Source organism: Culex pipiens, chromosome 3 (assembly GCF_016801865.2).
Source record: "Culex pipiens pallens isolate TS chromosome 3, TS_CPP_V2, whole genome shotgun sequence".
Lineage (NCBI taxonomy): Eukaryota > Metazoa > Arthropoda > Insecta > Diptera > Culicidae > Culex > Culex pipiens.
The window spans coordinates 179,270,981-179,284,737 of NC_068939.1; the positions used below are offsets into that span (position 1 = coordinate 179,270,981).

The 13,757-nt window shown below is 38.1% G+C and overlaps 1 protein-coding gene across 1 annotated transcript; it reads right to left on the reverse strand.

Moving 5' to 3' along the window:
- Positions 1 to 454: 454 nt before the first annotated feature.
- LOC120427006 (rab3 GTPase-activating protein regulatory subunit) lies at positions 455 to 13,097 on the reverse strand. The gene is made up of 5 exons (XM_039591825.2): positions 12,856 to 13,097; positions 11,219 to 11,999; positions 7,346 to 10,178; positions 1,735 to 1,932; positions 455 to 1,062 (listed from the first exon to the last, which is right to left on the reverse strand). Exons 1-5 carry the CDS (start codon positions 12,929 to 12,931, stop codon positions 757 to 759), a joined length of 4,194 nt encoding a protein of 1,397 aa, XP_039447759.1. The 5' UTR covers positions 12,932 to 13,097; the 3' UTR covers positions 455 to 756.
- Positions 13,098 to 13,757: the final 660 nt, after the last annotated feature.

Sequence of the window (13,757 nt, forward strand, 5' to 3'; positions counted from 1 at the left end):
AGAATTTTAGAATTTTAGAATTTTAGAATTTTAGAATTTTAGAATTTTAGAATTTTAGAATTTTAGAATTTTAGAATTTTAGAATTTTAGAATTTTAGAATTTTAGAATTTTAGAATTTTAGAATTTTAGAATTTTAGAATTTTAGAATTTTAGAATTTTAGAATTTTAGAATTTTAGAATTTTAGAATTTTAGAATTTTAGAATTTTAGAATTTTAGAATTTTAGAATTTTAGAATTTTAGAATTTTAGAATTTTAGAATTTTAGAATTTTAGAATTTTAGAATTTTAGAATTTTAGAATTTTAGAATTTTAGAATTTTAGAATTTTAGAATTTTAGAATTTTAGAATTTTAGAATTTTAGAATTTTAGAATTTTAGAATTTTAGAATTTTAGAATTTTAGAATTTTAGAATTTTAGAATTTTAGAATTTTAGAATTTTAGAATTTTAGAATTTTAGAATTTTAGAATTTTAGAATTTTAGAATTTTAGAATTTTAGAATTTTAGAATTTTAGAATTTTAGAATTTTAGAATTTTAGAATTTTAGAATTTTAGAATTTTATGATTATGACGCGAAACTATCGGCAATCGGCAATTTTGCGTAGAGTTTCAAATTCAAACATACTAAATGGACACAAAGTACAAAAAAAGCTTTTCTGCTGAAATAAAGTTTGAGGTAAATTCATTTAAATTTCAACAGCGATTCAAAAACCACCGACGAGGCAACAGCAACCTTTCCCCATCCTAATCCTTCAATTTACCTCAGCTCCTTGATGGTGGCGCACGCGTCAAACAGCAGCCCCGCAATGCGAAGCTCCTTGGTCTTGTTGTTATTACCTGCTCCTCCCGGCTTCAGGTGGGAAGGGTTTGATTTAGCGGGGATGCTGCAGTTGTTGGCAGCAGCAGCAGCAGCAGCTGACTGCTGGCTATTAGCGGTACTCAAACAACGGAAGGCTTTCTCCACCAGCTTGGCCAGCTTTTCGATGGAAATCTCTCCGGAGGCGCCTGCCGCCTCGTTGCCCTCGGCAAGTCGCAGCTGCGGCCCGGTTCCGTCGGACGATATCTGGAAGAAGGAGGGATTTCGGGACGACATAATGACGGTTTTGCAATTTAGCGGATGCTCGCGGGTAAGATGCTCACGGGGAGCAAACAAAGTACCTGATTAGTGGTTGGCGGGGTTCTTTTTACGGATAGTTTGAGCGATGATAATGCGAGACCGTACTTTGTACCAGAAATTGATGTGAAATTCAAAACCCCTCGTGCAACCTGATGTTGGATCTCGGAGGCTTTTAAGCTTGTTAGCTTCTCTGATTAGTTATACTAAAATTATGTATCATGCAACAAAGGCCTTTTGAGGTAATCTGTTGTTCACAACAAGTTACATTTTGAAGATAGCAACAACGATTGAATCATCATGCGTCTCCATCAAAGTTTATTGCCTCGCAACATTTCAATGGAGACGCACGATGATTAACGAATTCCATCATTAACTACAAGTCTAGTTCTGTGATTAATATATTTCAATAAATTTGTTCTAAATATCAACGACAGTACTCTAACAACATTATCCGGTGAAACTTTTTCCCAAACCTCATTAGGTAAATGAAAACAAGCAGAGACAAGCTTACCGCAGAGAAAAACATGTCCAACGCACAAAACCACCGACCAGACCACACCGCTCTCGTTCGTTCTCTGTTTATCTCCTGCCAACATAATAAACCTTGCCAACACTTACGAGGGTGTCCAGGTAGTCGGTCAGCAGTGGTCCGACGGCGGCCACTTGCGCCCAGATGCGTGGGTTTGCCCGGGTGTACACCGTCAGTCGCCGGCCGGCAATCGTCAGCAGCAGATTTCCGAGCGCCTGATCCGGCAGGATGTTCTCGAGCAGCTCCTCGGCGTACGTGTCCCAACCGTGGGCGTAAAGTTCGACTATCTGAGGTAAAACAAAACGAAAAGATCAATATTGAATTACGCTCGATGGAGCGAAATTTTCTAACTCAATTTGCCTCCAATTAGGGAATACGACAGTCCAGTGAAGCAATCTTAAAGAACGCTTGCAAAACCACCCAACAAATGGTGCGTTATCATTGAAATACAACCGGAGCCCAACCAAACCAACCCCATCCAGCAAACTTTGGCCGAAACTATTTAACAAAATGCCACCGACGCAAAAAAGGCCAACTCAACAAGTCGTCCAGAACGATGTCAACACCCTCTCTATCAGGTTTTCAAACCAATTATAAAGTTTTCTCTCGTCACCCTTGTGGAAACAACTATGGCAACCATTTGTCAAAGGAGTTTACGAAACCAGAAGAGAGGGAGGAAGTCATTGTTTCCCCTTTTTTGCTGAATGAAAGAAAACCAAAAACTGTCGATTCTTGCTTCTTCTTGTGCCTTCCACGAAGGGATTTATGATTCCGTGTCGCCGTGCTGGTTTCGCCGGTGGCTTTTTGAACATCGTATCAATGGATGAATGTAACGTAAATATAGCTTTATTTTTTGGCGAATTCTTCAAGCGAGTTAACCCTCTACAAAACTGGATCACCATTTTCACAACTTTTTTGTTCCTTGCAAATTATAAGTAAGTATGCAAAACAAATCTTTCCAAATTCGACCGATTGCTTGAAAAGTAGGTATTCGCTTTTGTATTTTTTTTCGATTCCTAGAAGTACTATTTTTCAGTGTCAATTTTGAGCCACAACAAACGTCGAAAGTGAAACTTTCTGAAAAAGATACATGAGCAGGGGCTCTACGAAATCGGCCTTTTTTGTGCCTTCGGTATGCCCAAAGAAGCCATTTTGTCCATATAATTTTCCATACAAATTTGGCAGCTGTCCATACAAAAATGATATATGAAAATTCAGAATTCTGTATCTGAGCAATTCTTCACGATATCGGTCCTTTTTCTTCAATTTTAATTTTTGTTTTTTTTTTAATCCGGCTGAAACTTTTTTGGTGCCTTCGGTATGCCCAAAGTAGCCATTTTGCATCATTAGTTTGTCCATATAATTTTCCATACAAATTTGGCAGCTTTCCATACAAAAAATCCGAGCCACGTAGCCCAGTGGTAACGCTTCCGCCTCGTAAGCGGTAGATCGGGGTTCAAATCCCGGCTCGGACAACTGATGATTATTTCCCTTCTGGATTCGATTGCTTAGTAAAGTGAAGGTAGTGTATCGTCACAAACTGGACCTTATCAAGACACCTTAGGAAGACAAGTTATGGAATGTTAACATTAACTTCAACATGTTAACATTAAGTTGATTAATGAACTGTCACTGAATCCGCTTTGCAAATGCCGGCCCCGATACTCTTCACGGGTGTTCCCCTGAGGAACAGGGAAATATTTACAAAAATGATGTATGAAAATTCAAATATCTGTATCTTTTGATGGAATTTTTGATCGATTTGATGTCTTCAGCAAAGTTGTAGGTATGGATAAGGATTACACTGAAAAAAATGATACATGGTAAATTTTTTTTGGTGATTACTTATTTAACTTTTTGTCACTAAAAGTTGATTTGCAAAAAACACTATTTTTATTATTATTTTTTTAATTTTTTGATATGTTTTAGAGGACATCAAATGCCAACTTTTCAGAAATTTCCAAGTTGTGCAAAAAATCTTTGAGCGAGTTATGCATTTTTGAATCAATACTATTTTTAAAAAAAATCGAAATATTGGTCGCAAAAATTTTTCAACTTTATTTTTCGATGTAAAATCAAATTTGCAATCAAAAGTGCTTTAGAGAAATTTTGATAAAGTGCACCGTTTTCAAGTTAAACCCATTTTTAGGTGACTTTTTTAAAAATATTCGCAATTTTTCATTTTTTAAAATTGCTGCACATGTTTGCCCACATTTGAAAAAAATATTTTTGAATAGCTGAGAAAATTCTCTATATTTTGCTTTTTTGAACTTTGTTGATACGACCTTTAGTTGCTGAGATATTGCCATGCAAAGGTTAAAAAAGCAGGAAAATTTATGTTTTCTAAGTCTCACCCAAACAACCCACCATTTTCTAATGTCGATATCTCAGCAAGTAATGGTCCAATTTACAATGTTAAAATATGAAACATTCGTGAAATTTTCCGATCCGAAAAAGTCACCTAAAAATGGATTTAACTTGAAATCGGTGCACTTTATCAAAATTTCACTAAAGTACTTCTTGATTGCAAATTGAAATTTACATCGAAAAATGAAGTTGAAAAATTTTTGCGACAAATATTTCGATTTTTTGAAAAATAAATCATTATTGATTCAAAAACTCATAACTCGCTAAAAGATTTTTTGCACAACCTGGAAATTTCTGAAAAGTTGGCATTTGATGTCCTCTAAAACATATCAAAAAATAAAAAAATTAAAAATAGTGTTTTTTTGCAAATCAAGTTTTAGTGACAAAAAGTTAAATTAAAAATCACATTTTTTTACCATGTATCATTTTTTTCAGTGTTGTCCTAATCCATACCTAAAACTTTGCCGAAGACACCAAATCGATCAAAAAATTCTTTCAAAAGATACAGATTTTTGAATTTTCATACATCGTTTTTGTATGGAAAGCTGCCAAATTTGTATGGAAAATTATATGGACAAACTAATGATGCAAAATGGCTTCTTTGGGCATATTGAAGGCACCAAAAAAGTTTCAATCGGATTAAAAAATACAAAAAAAACGAATGACCGAAATCTGAGAGAACTGCTCATCTTTTGCAGGAATTTTTTGATCGATTTGGTGTCTTCGGCAAAATTGTAGGTATGGATACGGACTGCACTGAAAAAATGAGGCACGCTAAATTTTTGTTTGTGATTTTCAATGTAACTTTTGGACGCTAAAACTTGATAAAAAAGGGGAAGTTCGAAAAATTAGTCAAAATTATCACTCTTCCAAAAAAAATGCTTTTTGTGCAAATGCAAATATTGGTACACACTCTCGTGCTGGGTTATTCCAAATTCAAAAAGTAAATTGAACTTCCCATAAAATGACATGCTTGTCGTTTTTTTAATCCGAGTAATGGGAAATAACTACGATTTTTAATTATTTCATAGATTTTTCTGATGAAATAAGTTTTTTTCGAAATTCTTCAATAAATTCCTTGCTTTTCACTATTTAGTATTACCAATCATTGAAAAATGTGTCTTAGTTAAAAAGAACACAAGCTGTTTTAATAACTCCAAATAATAATAGATAATTTGCTCAAAAAATAACTCAATCTACTCTGAACAAAAAAATACAAAATTAAATCAATAATTTTGATACAAATTTTATTGTAAAGTTATTTGCCACATTTGAATTTGGTCCGAAAGTCAGCGGACAAAAACCATGTTTTTTTTAAATAAAGATAAAAACAACGGATTCAAATCACTTACAGTGCCAATATAGTGAACTTCAAAAATGTCATTTTTTCCCAATGACTTAGCCATTTATTAAAAAAAATGGTGAAAATAGATAAATTATTGATTATTCCTTGAAAGGTATATCAAGAATTTAAAAAACAACATTAAATAAAATATTCAGCTTTTTATAAAAGCTTTGGTTTAAAGACCATTTATATCAGGGGTGACCAAAGTATGGCCCGCGGGCCAAACGTGGCCCGCGAGGTGATATTTTGTGGCCCGCGGACTCATTTTGAATGATCAAGTAAAATGGCCCGTTGACCATTTGTAAAATGATTTTATTTTATTTCAAAATGAAACTTTATTTTAAAATTTTAATGCTTTTTTTTGTTTTTGTTAATATAAAACTAATAATTTATTCTTTTTTTGTTCATATTTCAAGATACAAATATGTTGTTCAAAAATCTTTCTAATTGAAACATTTTCACACGTTTCAATGTGAGTGAAACTAGTAAATATTGTCAAAATGCTCAAACATTTTGGAAATGTTTATGAAACTTTCAAATTTGACTAAGGTATAAAATTGTAATAATAGCAAAAATATAAGCATTTCATATTAATTTAAAATTTATTATGACCAATAAACTGGGCCTCAAACTCACTTTGCACTTAGGAACATTCCACCTTAAGATTCGAACTCACGACAGTTGGATAACGAATCTGATTGACTACCATCTCATTCAGACAAACTTAATTTTGAAATCAGAGGAATAAAGCGGTTGCAAATATAGTTCAAAGCTTTTGTTATTTAAGTGCAATCAGCTGAAATCCATTTTAAATACATTCCTCTGCGTTTAAAATAATTTTGGGCATGCTTAGGGTTTACTGAAAAAAGCTGTGAATTTTAGTAAACTCTGAATGAACAACAAAAAGTGTTTTTCGCTAAAATGTTTTTTTTTCGTCTTATCTTACATATTTTTAAAATTATGGTTGCAAATCAAAATGTGTTTTATTATCATTTTTCAACATTTTTTTCATTGAAATATTGAATATCCTGGCATCAATCAATTTTATGTATTTCTTTTATTTTTTTGCCTCTCCTTGACCATGGCCACAGTTGAGGAACAAAATATTTTTTTAAATGTTTGCATCGGCCTAATTGTTGAAAAAAATCCAACAACTTTTCATTTGTTACAGTTTATTTAAAGTAAAAATTATGCCTTAACATAAATTGTTCCAATTCAATGTTCCCATTTTCAAAATAAAGAAAAAAAAAACTTTAAATTTCAATGAAAACACAACTACCTACAACTAAATACCTTTTTTCAAATACCGAAAACAATAATAATATCAACAAAACTGAATGAAAACTGTCATTTTCCGTTTTCTATTATTTTTAAATTACGAAAATGTTAAAAAAGAGAAATTTTAAAAATAAATGTATTATTTTTGTCTTTTAAATTAAAAAAATGTTTTTTTTTTCATTATATAAAAAACAAATTTTGTACATATGGCCCGCAAGCTCATTTGAGCTTCAAATTTGGCCCGGCTTCCAAAAACTTTGAGCACCCCTGATTTATATGGTCAGCATAATGTCCTTGACAAAACTTGTAAAAAAATCCGTAGTTCTGGTAACCGGATTTGGACTGACTTGATCCTAGCTATCCCACCTCGATCCGCAAAAAAAAATCCCGAGTTCTAGTCATATTATATACAAAATACAAAATAGCTACAAATTGGGCTGTGAACGCTTAGAAAATTTACGAACTAATAATTGATTTCCATACCCTCTATGAACATAAACATAAAAATCCACTTTGATTGCAGCGTCCAGAAAGTGTTTTATCTGAAATCACATATAAAATAAAGCTCAGTAGGAAGTATGCAAGTGAGTTTCTATCAAAATAACTAGTTTAAAATGCTAAATTTGCTCCCAGTTGTCGGTATTTTCCAGTTTGAATTTCTAAATTCACTGAACATTCGTATTCCCTCAATTTCCCCCAACAGAACATACCTGGTGCTTCTTCAGCTCGGGAATGCTGATTTCCCACACCTCGGCCAGCTGCTCGATCCGCTCGACCCAGGAGATGTGGTCCGTGTAGAACACGCTGTCCAAGTCCTCCCGGATGAGGTCCACGGTGGCCGTGATGCTGTTGCACAGAAACTCGAACCGGGTCCGCTTCAGCAGGAGATCCGCCTTCGGCAGACTGTACGCCAGCTGGCGGTTGATTTCGGCGAAGAAGGACTGGTTGGCCATTCCGTCGAAGAACTGCTGCATCGGTTTTTGGTACTTTACGTTGAACGAAGTTAGAATGAGCAGGACGGTGGTCATTTCGTGGTGCAGCTTGAGCAGTGCCATGTTGGCTGTGTTTTGCTGTGTGGCCAGGGTCGTTAGAGGGATGGGGCCGTTTTGGAGCAGTTCTTCGAAGCGTAGTTCTAGCTTGTCGTGGTCGATTGTGCTGGAAAAGTGATCGAAAAATTCTAGGCAGCTTTCCAGGAATTGAGGCACCAGTGCGTCGGATATTCCGATATCTTGAAGGCAGAGCTTCTCTTTGGGTAGTCGACCAACTTTATTGACAAGCTTTTTGGTTGCTTCGAGAGGTATTTTGAGATGCGCATTCCAAATCATGCAGCACAGCCCGTGTTTCATCGAATACTGTAGTCGTGGTATCGCTTTCAAGCAGGCAAGACCGGCAGAGAGACAGCTAATGTTAGACATGTTTTTGCTCCAGTCACAAATGTACTCCCAGGCCAAGTGACACAGGATTGTACCACTGTCTAAGCTGAACGGGAAATGTCTCCTCAAGATGTTAAGGTTGTATAGCACCGGATCGAGCTCGGACTCACTGCTACCACCATATTCGCTAGTTTGTAGTAAATCTTCTTTGATTAGTTGTAAACGCTTGCGCTCCTTTCGATCACTCATTTCGGGTTGATATTCTCCGGCTTGCTCGTTTTCAACTGCTTCTTCAGGCACTTCTATCACCAGCTTTTCAGGATCAATTCCACTGGCAGCGATCCACTTTGCAACCATTTCCGCCACTATTCCTTGACCTCCCTTGAGAATCTCCTTCAAACTGACGTCTGGCTTCTGATACTTGATGCTCGGATATTTTACATCGGAACACTTCAAACCTTCTGCCAGAATAGTTCCAAGAACTGCTACATCGTCCAACTTCCCAATCAGCAACGTCCACTGGCATGCCTCTTGCGATACTTCCTCAAACTGGTAGTCATCTTCATCGCTATGCTCCTCGTACTTCAGGGCTTCATTGCGACACATGATGGCCGCGAGCAGACCACGAAGCGCACACGGGGATTCCAGCAGATACTCGCGGACATTCTGCCACCACAGACAAATGGTATTGTTTTCAAAGCGAATCTTTTCTTCAGACAACTGACAGATTCTATGGAGGACTTTGTTGAACTTGTTCAAATCTTCCACCAACTCGGCAATGTCGCGATACGCAAACGGAAGCCGCAACCAATATGCCAGAAACAATTTCAGCATGTCTTCGTGGATCATTCCGGAACTACCAGCAGCCTGGACGAACCCTGCCAGCCGAGCTCCATTGCTTTGGTACACGTCTTCGTAGATGATCTTCCCCAGCGAACTGTACAGCAAAGCGGAGTCATCCTTCAGCAGGATGAGCTCTTCGTTGCTCACGTTAAAGTAGGACAAATACTCTTGAAATGAATTACTCTCAACAGTCGTATCTTTAAAAGTGACTCGTGTCGCTGAATGTCCTTCGGTAGAACCATTCATTGTCAGTAGTTCAATAAGCTTCCCTATTGAGGCCAGTTCCATTTCGGAGAGTTTAACATTTTCATCGTACTTTAGATTGGTTGATTTCGGGTCTTCACAGCTGTCTTCAAGCTCATCGTTGGTTTCCCCATCTTTTAACGAATCTTTTTCAATCTCTCTCGACGCCGTCAGCTCAGCCGCATCCAACTCACGAATCAAAAATAGATAAAACAACGTCAACCGTTTGTAGTTCTCACAGACAACACTCAAATGGCTCCGCTGCTGACCCTCATGCTCCGCCACACTCGAATCAACATTCGCTTCATCCAGCCCGCCAAACACTTCAACTGCACTTCGGAACAACTTTGGCTTGATTTTCTTGTGCTTCGCCAGCATCTCCACGCACTGCTGCTTGATTTCGTCCGTTTCAAAGCTCCTGCACATCTCAATCATCTCGTCCTGCTCCTCCTTCTCGCTCCCATCGCCGGCCTTCAAGCAAATCTTCAGTCTCTTTAGTAAATGCAAATCCTTGGCAGTTTTGGACTTGGAATCACTCAGTGCGCAGTGAAACGGAATGCTGATTTCTTTCAGCGAACAATCGCTCGGATCAAAGAAGGTGCACCCGTAGCCACTGTACTTGACCTTGCTGCTTCCCGACCCAACGCCCATTAAGCTGTGGGTGTTGTAAATCAACTGTCCATTCTTGGCAGCGGTAAAAGCCGCCACTTTGGGCCCACTCTGCAGTGACCACACCTCAAGTACGGACCGCCTGGGCGCATAAATCACCAAAAAGAGAGCCTTTCGACGGTCCTGTTTGACCACGGAGTCCTTCGCCACCTTCTCGGCCACTTCGACAAAACCACACTGGGCGTCCCGGTAGCCCTTCCAGATCCGCAGCGCAATGCCTTTGGCGCAGTCGATTAGTATCACCCGGCCGAGGGTGTCCGCGACGGCAGCCAGCGAATAGTTCGGGGCTAGCCACACGGAGAAGGCGGAGCGGGGAAGGTCACACAGGCCGAACCGGCAAATCAACGCCTCCGAGGGTGGCAGTTGCGGTTCCGGTGGGGTCTGCGGTGTCGATGACGAACCACCAAACCAGGAACTGTGTTTGGAGAAGGATTATTTTTTGTGTCACAAGTAGTAATAAGAATGCTGGACTATATGAAAAACCTGATTGTTTTGTGTTATGAAGTTAAAAATGTTATCACATTTAAAGTACCGTCATCAGGGGTGACATTGGGTCTGGGGGGTGAGATTGGGTCATACAAAAATGCTGAAATTTGTATGACCCAATCTCACCCCCCAGACCCAATGTCACCCCTGATGACGGTACCGTGAAATAATGTGACTTTGATAAGATGTTGATGTATTATTCAAATATTTATATTTAAAACATTCATAAAAAGAAAAACATTACCAGGATTTTTTTGTAGTATGATTGTAAAAGCGAGCTACAAATGACAACAATAGTTTCGTTCTTCCCGCCAAAAATTTGAAACTTCAGAAAATATGTGTTACTTTCATTATCAAATCTTTATAAAATTTTGGCAGCTCCTACACAAATATGGTATCAAAATATTTGAAAAGACGGTATACTTCCAAATCAATATACATACCATTGATTTTTTGTTTAATTTTTCATTTTAAAACGTTTGACTTTATTTTGGATTAAATTTTGGCGGATTTTTGCCGTAGGCCTTATTTAAAGATAACAAATTTGTTTTCAGAAAATATTATATTACGTAATTGATTTTTAAGTATATCTTGAACAACTTTCAACTGTCATATTTACAGTTAAGTGATTTTCAAAAATACATTTTTGATCCGTTTTATATGTATCCCTTAAAAAAAGTTTTATCCTAAGGGGGTTTTCATCCCAAATGTTAAAAACTACTTTTTAAGCTGCCTGCAACATTTCGCTTCTAAGAACAGTAATGACTGCAAAAATTCCAAAAATATTTGTTTTTTTTTCCCGTTCCAAAAATTCTTCAAACTATCGATGTCACCTCAGATTACAGTAGCTTAAATCTAATAATTTACAACATTAAACCGATTAGTCTAATAATCATCTGAAGATTTCATTACGAATGTTATCAAATGATATTAAATGTTGTCTTTAACAACTTAAAATGTTCTACTTACGGTAACGCCGACTTGATCTTGCTGGCCACGGCCCTTGCCACATCCGCCAGCACAGGCTGCGTGAATCCCTCCTTCGCATAGTGGAACCCGATATACGGCTTCATGCCGGCTGCCACGATCAACGAGTTTTGCGGAGGTGCATGGCGATACTTGGCAAAGAACCCACCCTCCAAGCTCGCCGTCAGCAAGTGGTCAAACGTGCAGGTCTTCTGAGGACCTACCACAACACTGTCCTGAACGGTCATACTTTTCCCGTAGCTCCACTTTCGACACGCAATCACTTCCTGTGCTTCGTTCACTCGCGGACTTCCCACTCCGTACCGACCAATCTGTTGCTTGAGGCTTCTCAGCAACGGGAATAACTGCGCACCGTGAATAATAACCGCGCAGGACGCGTAGAACACATACAGCTCCTCATTGATATGTTTACCACTTTGTGCCTTGATGGCTTGCACCGGTTCCTGGTGGAACAGCTGCGAGTGGATGAGCGTTCCATTTTCACCGTAGAACAACACTTGACCATTGTCGAGACCAACCACTATAAAACTAAAGTCCATACTGATCTGGGAGCTGCCCTGGCCAACCATCGGAGCGCAGAGTATGCTCGTGATGAGACAGTTTGGATCGTCTATCGCACCCTTCCAGGCAATCCTGTACACGTTCAACTGCCGCTGCCGATCCCATTTCGAGCTGAGGATCACCAGTATCGAGCCGTGGCCAAACGCAAGTACATCTCCCGCAGGAGACAACGCGTAACAAACCGCGTTCAGCCAGTTTTCCTCTGCGTAATTAGAGAAGAAGAAAACAATTTACAAACTTTGAGGCTTATTGATTGTTTTGGCTCGTCCACAGAAGTCTCCGTATGGAAATTGAGCTTTCCATACCAAAGTGATATGAAAATATTTTAAAAATCCTGAGAAAAACACTTGCACTGGCCTTTTAAAATAAAAAAAATAATAATTTAACAAGGTTTACCGAGTCAACGAATTGCAAACATTTTTTTTTAATTTTCAAAAAAAAACCAAACTAATCGTTTACATTGTAATGATATTGAAAAGCATTGCATTTAATACAATTGCTGAAAATTCCACCTTTACTATATCCATCATTTAAGTGCTGAAAGTACACTCAAACCTAGATGGTTTGACACCAACTGTTGTCAAACGAACGGGGTCACTTTTTAGTTTGACACCCCTTTTACACGGAGTTCACACGCACTACCAAACGTTTGTTTTGATAGAGTGCATAAACGCCGTGTAAAAAGTGACAATTCGTCACTTTTTAGTTTGACTTTGACCAACCAACGGGGTACAAACTAAAAAAGTGTCAAACAAAAAAGTGACCAACCACCGGGGGTTAAGTGTAGAACTTTTCAGACCTTGTATCAAAAAGTATTAATTTTTGATTCTATTATCTGTGAAGAAAGGGAGGCCGTTTCGTCATTCGAGAACGACGGAAGTCTTAATGAAGTTGCAAAAACCAAATTTTCATTTCTTTTTCAATAAAAGTCATTGAAAAACCGTTATTCAATAATTAAATTTTTAAAAGGGGTCCAATTTGCATATGAAACCCATATCACAAGGGTTGTTTTGAAAATTTTATGAATTAAAGCAACAGAATACAGAATCAAAACAAACCTGAGCTCAATCCAAACTGGTCCTGCACTTCGGATAGATCGTCTACGTTGGATAGCACTTTCACTTCGCACGACATTATCGACTACATAAAATGGAACTTTTTCCCGATGGACGCGAAATCACGGAGCAATTCTTTTCGATTAAATCGACACTTTTTCTAGAGAAATTCTCTTCTGCTGATGATGAATGCAAATTTTCTGACTTTTTGTTCAAGCTGACGGAGATAAACAACACAGGAGTGTCCACAAAGTAAAGAAACGTCAAAACTAATGTTCTCTCTCGCACACACACACAGTCGTCGAACATGCGCAGAGGCGACGTAAAGGTGGGGGCGTTCGCGTGTCGAGTGTTGAAACTGTTATACGCCAGAGAGGATCGTAGCGGTACTGTGTGCTTGAATATTGCGCGTATTCCCGAAAAGGACACGCGGCATACCAGCATCGAAATGACGCGCCACACTTTCGGCATATGCGCGCTGTCAAATCTCATACTGTGCGTTTTGCTTTTGTTGATCTTCTTCTTCGAATTGCATGGCATTGTTGCCGGGAATATTTATTATTGCACCAAAAGTGCAGAAAATCGCTGGCAACAGTGTCTGCGGCACATTCTGAAATGCCGCGCGGCGTGTACCTTCGAGAGAAATGGACAATATGAAGCTATACACTCAAACCCCGGTGGTTTGACACCAACTGTTGTCAAACGAGCGGGGTCACTTTTTTAGATTGACACCCTCTTTACACGGATATCACACACACTACCAAACGTTTGAGTCCCGTTTTAAAAGTGACAGTTCGACACTTTTTAGTTTGACTTTGACCAATCAACCGACGAGATTCGGGTATCGTTTTAATTTTCTCATTTCAGTTTAATTTGGTCATGAAAAAGGTGGGTCAAGTCTTCTC

Bases quoted from the DNA above. Each gene is read 5' to 3' on its own strand.
- LOC120427006 (XM_039591825.2), bottom strand. From the start codon at position 12,931: ATGTCGTGCGAAGTGAAAGTGCTATCCAACGTAGACGATCTATCCGAA. The intron at 12,000-12,855 runs GTTTGTTTTGAT...CTAATTACGCAG, and splicing joins CCAGTTTGGATTGAGCTCAG to AGGAAAACTGGCTGAACGCG. The intron at 1,063-1,734 runs GTAAGTGTTGGC...TCCTTCTTCCAG, and splicing joins CCGACTACCTGGACACCCTC to ATATCGTCCGACGGAACCGG.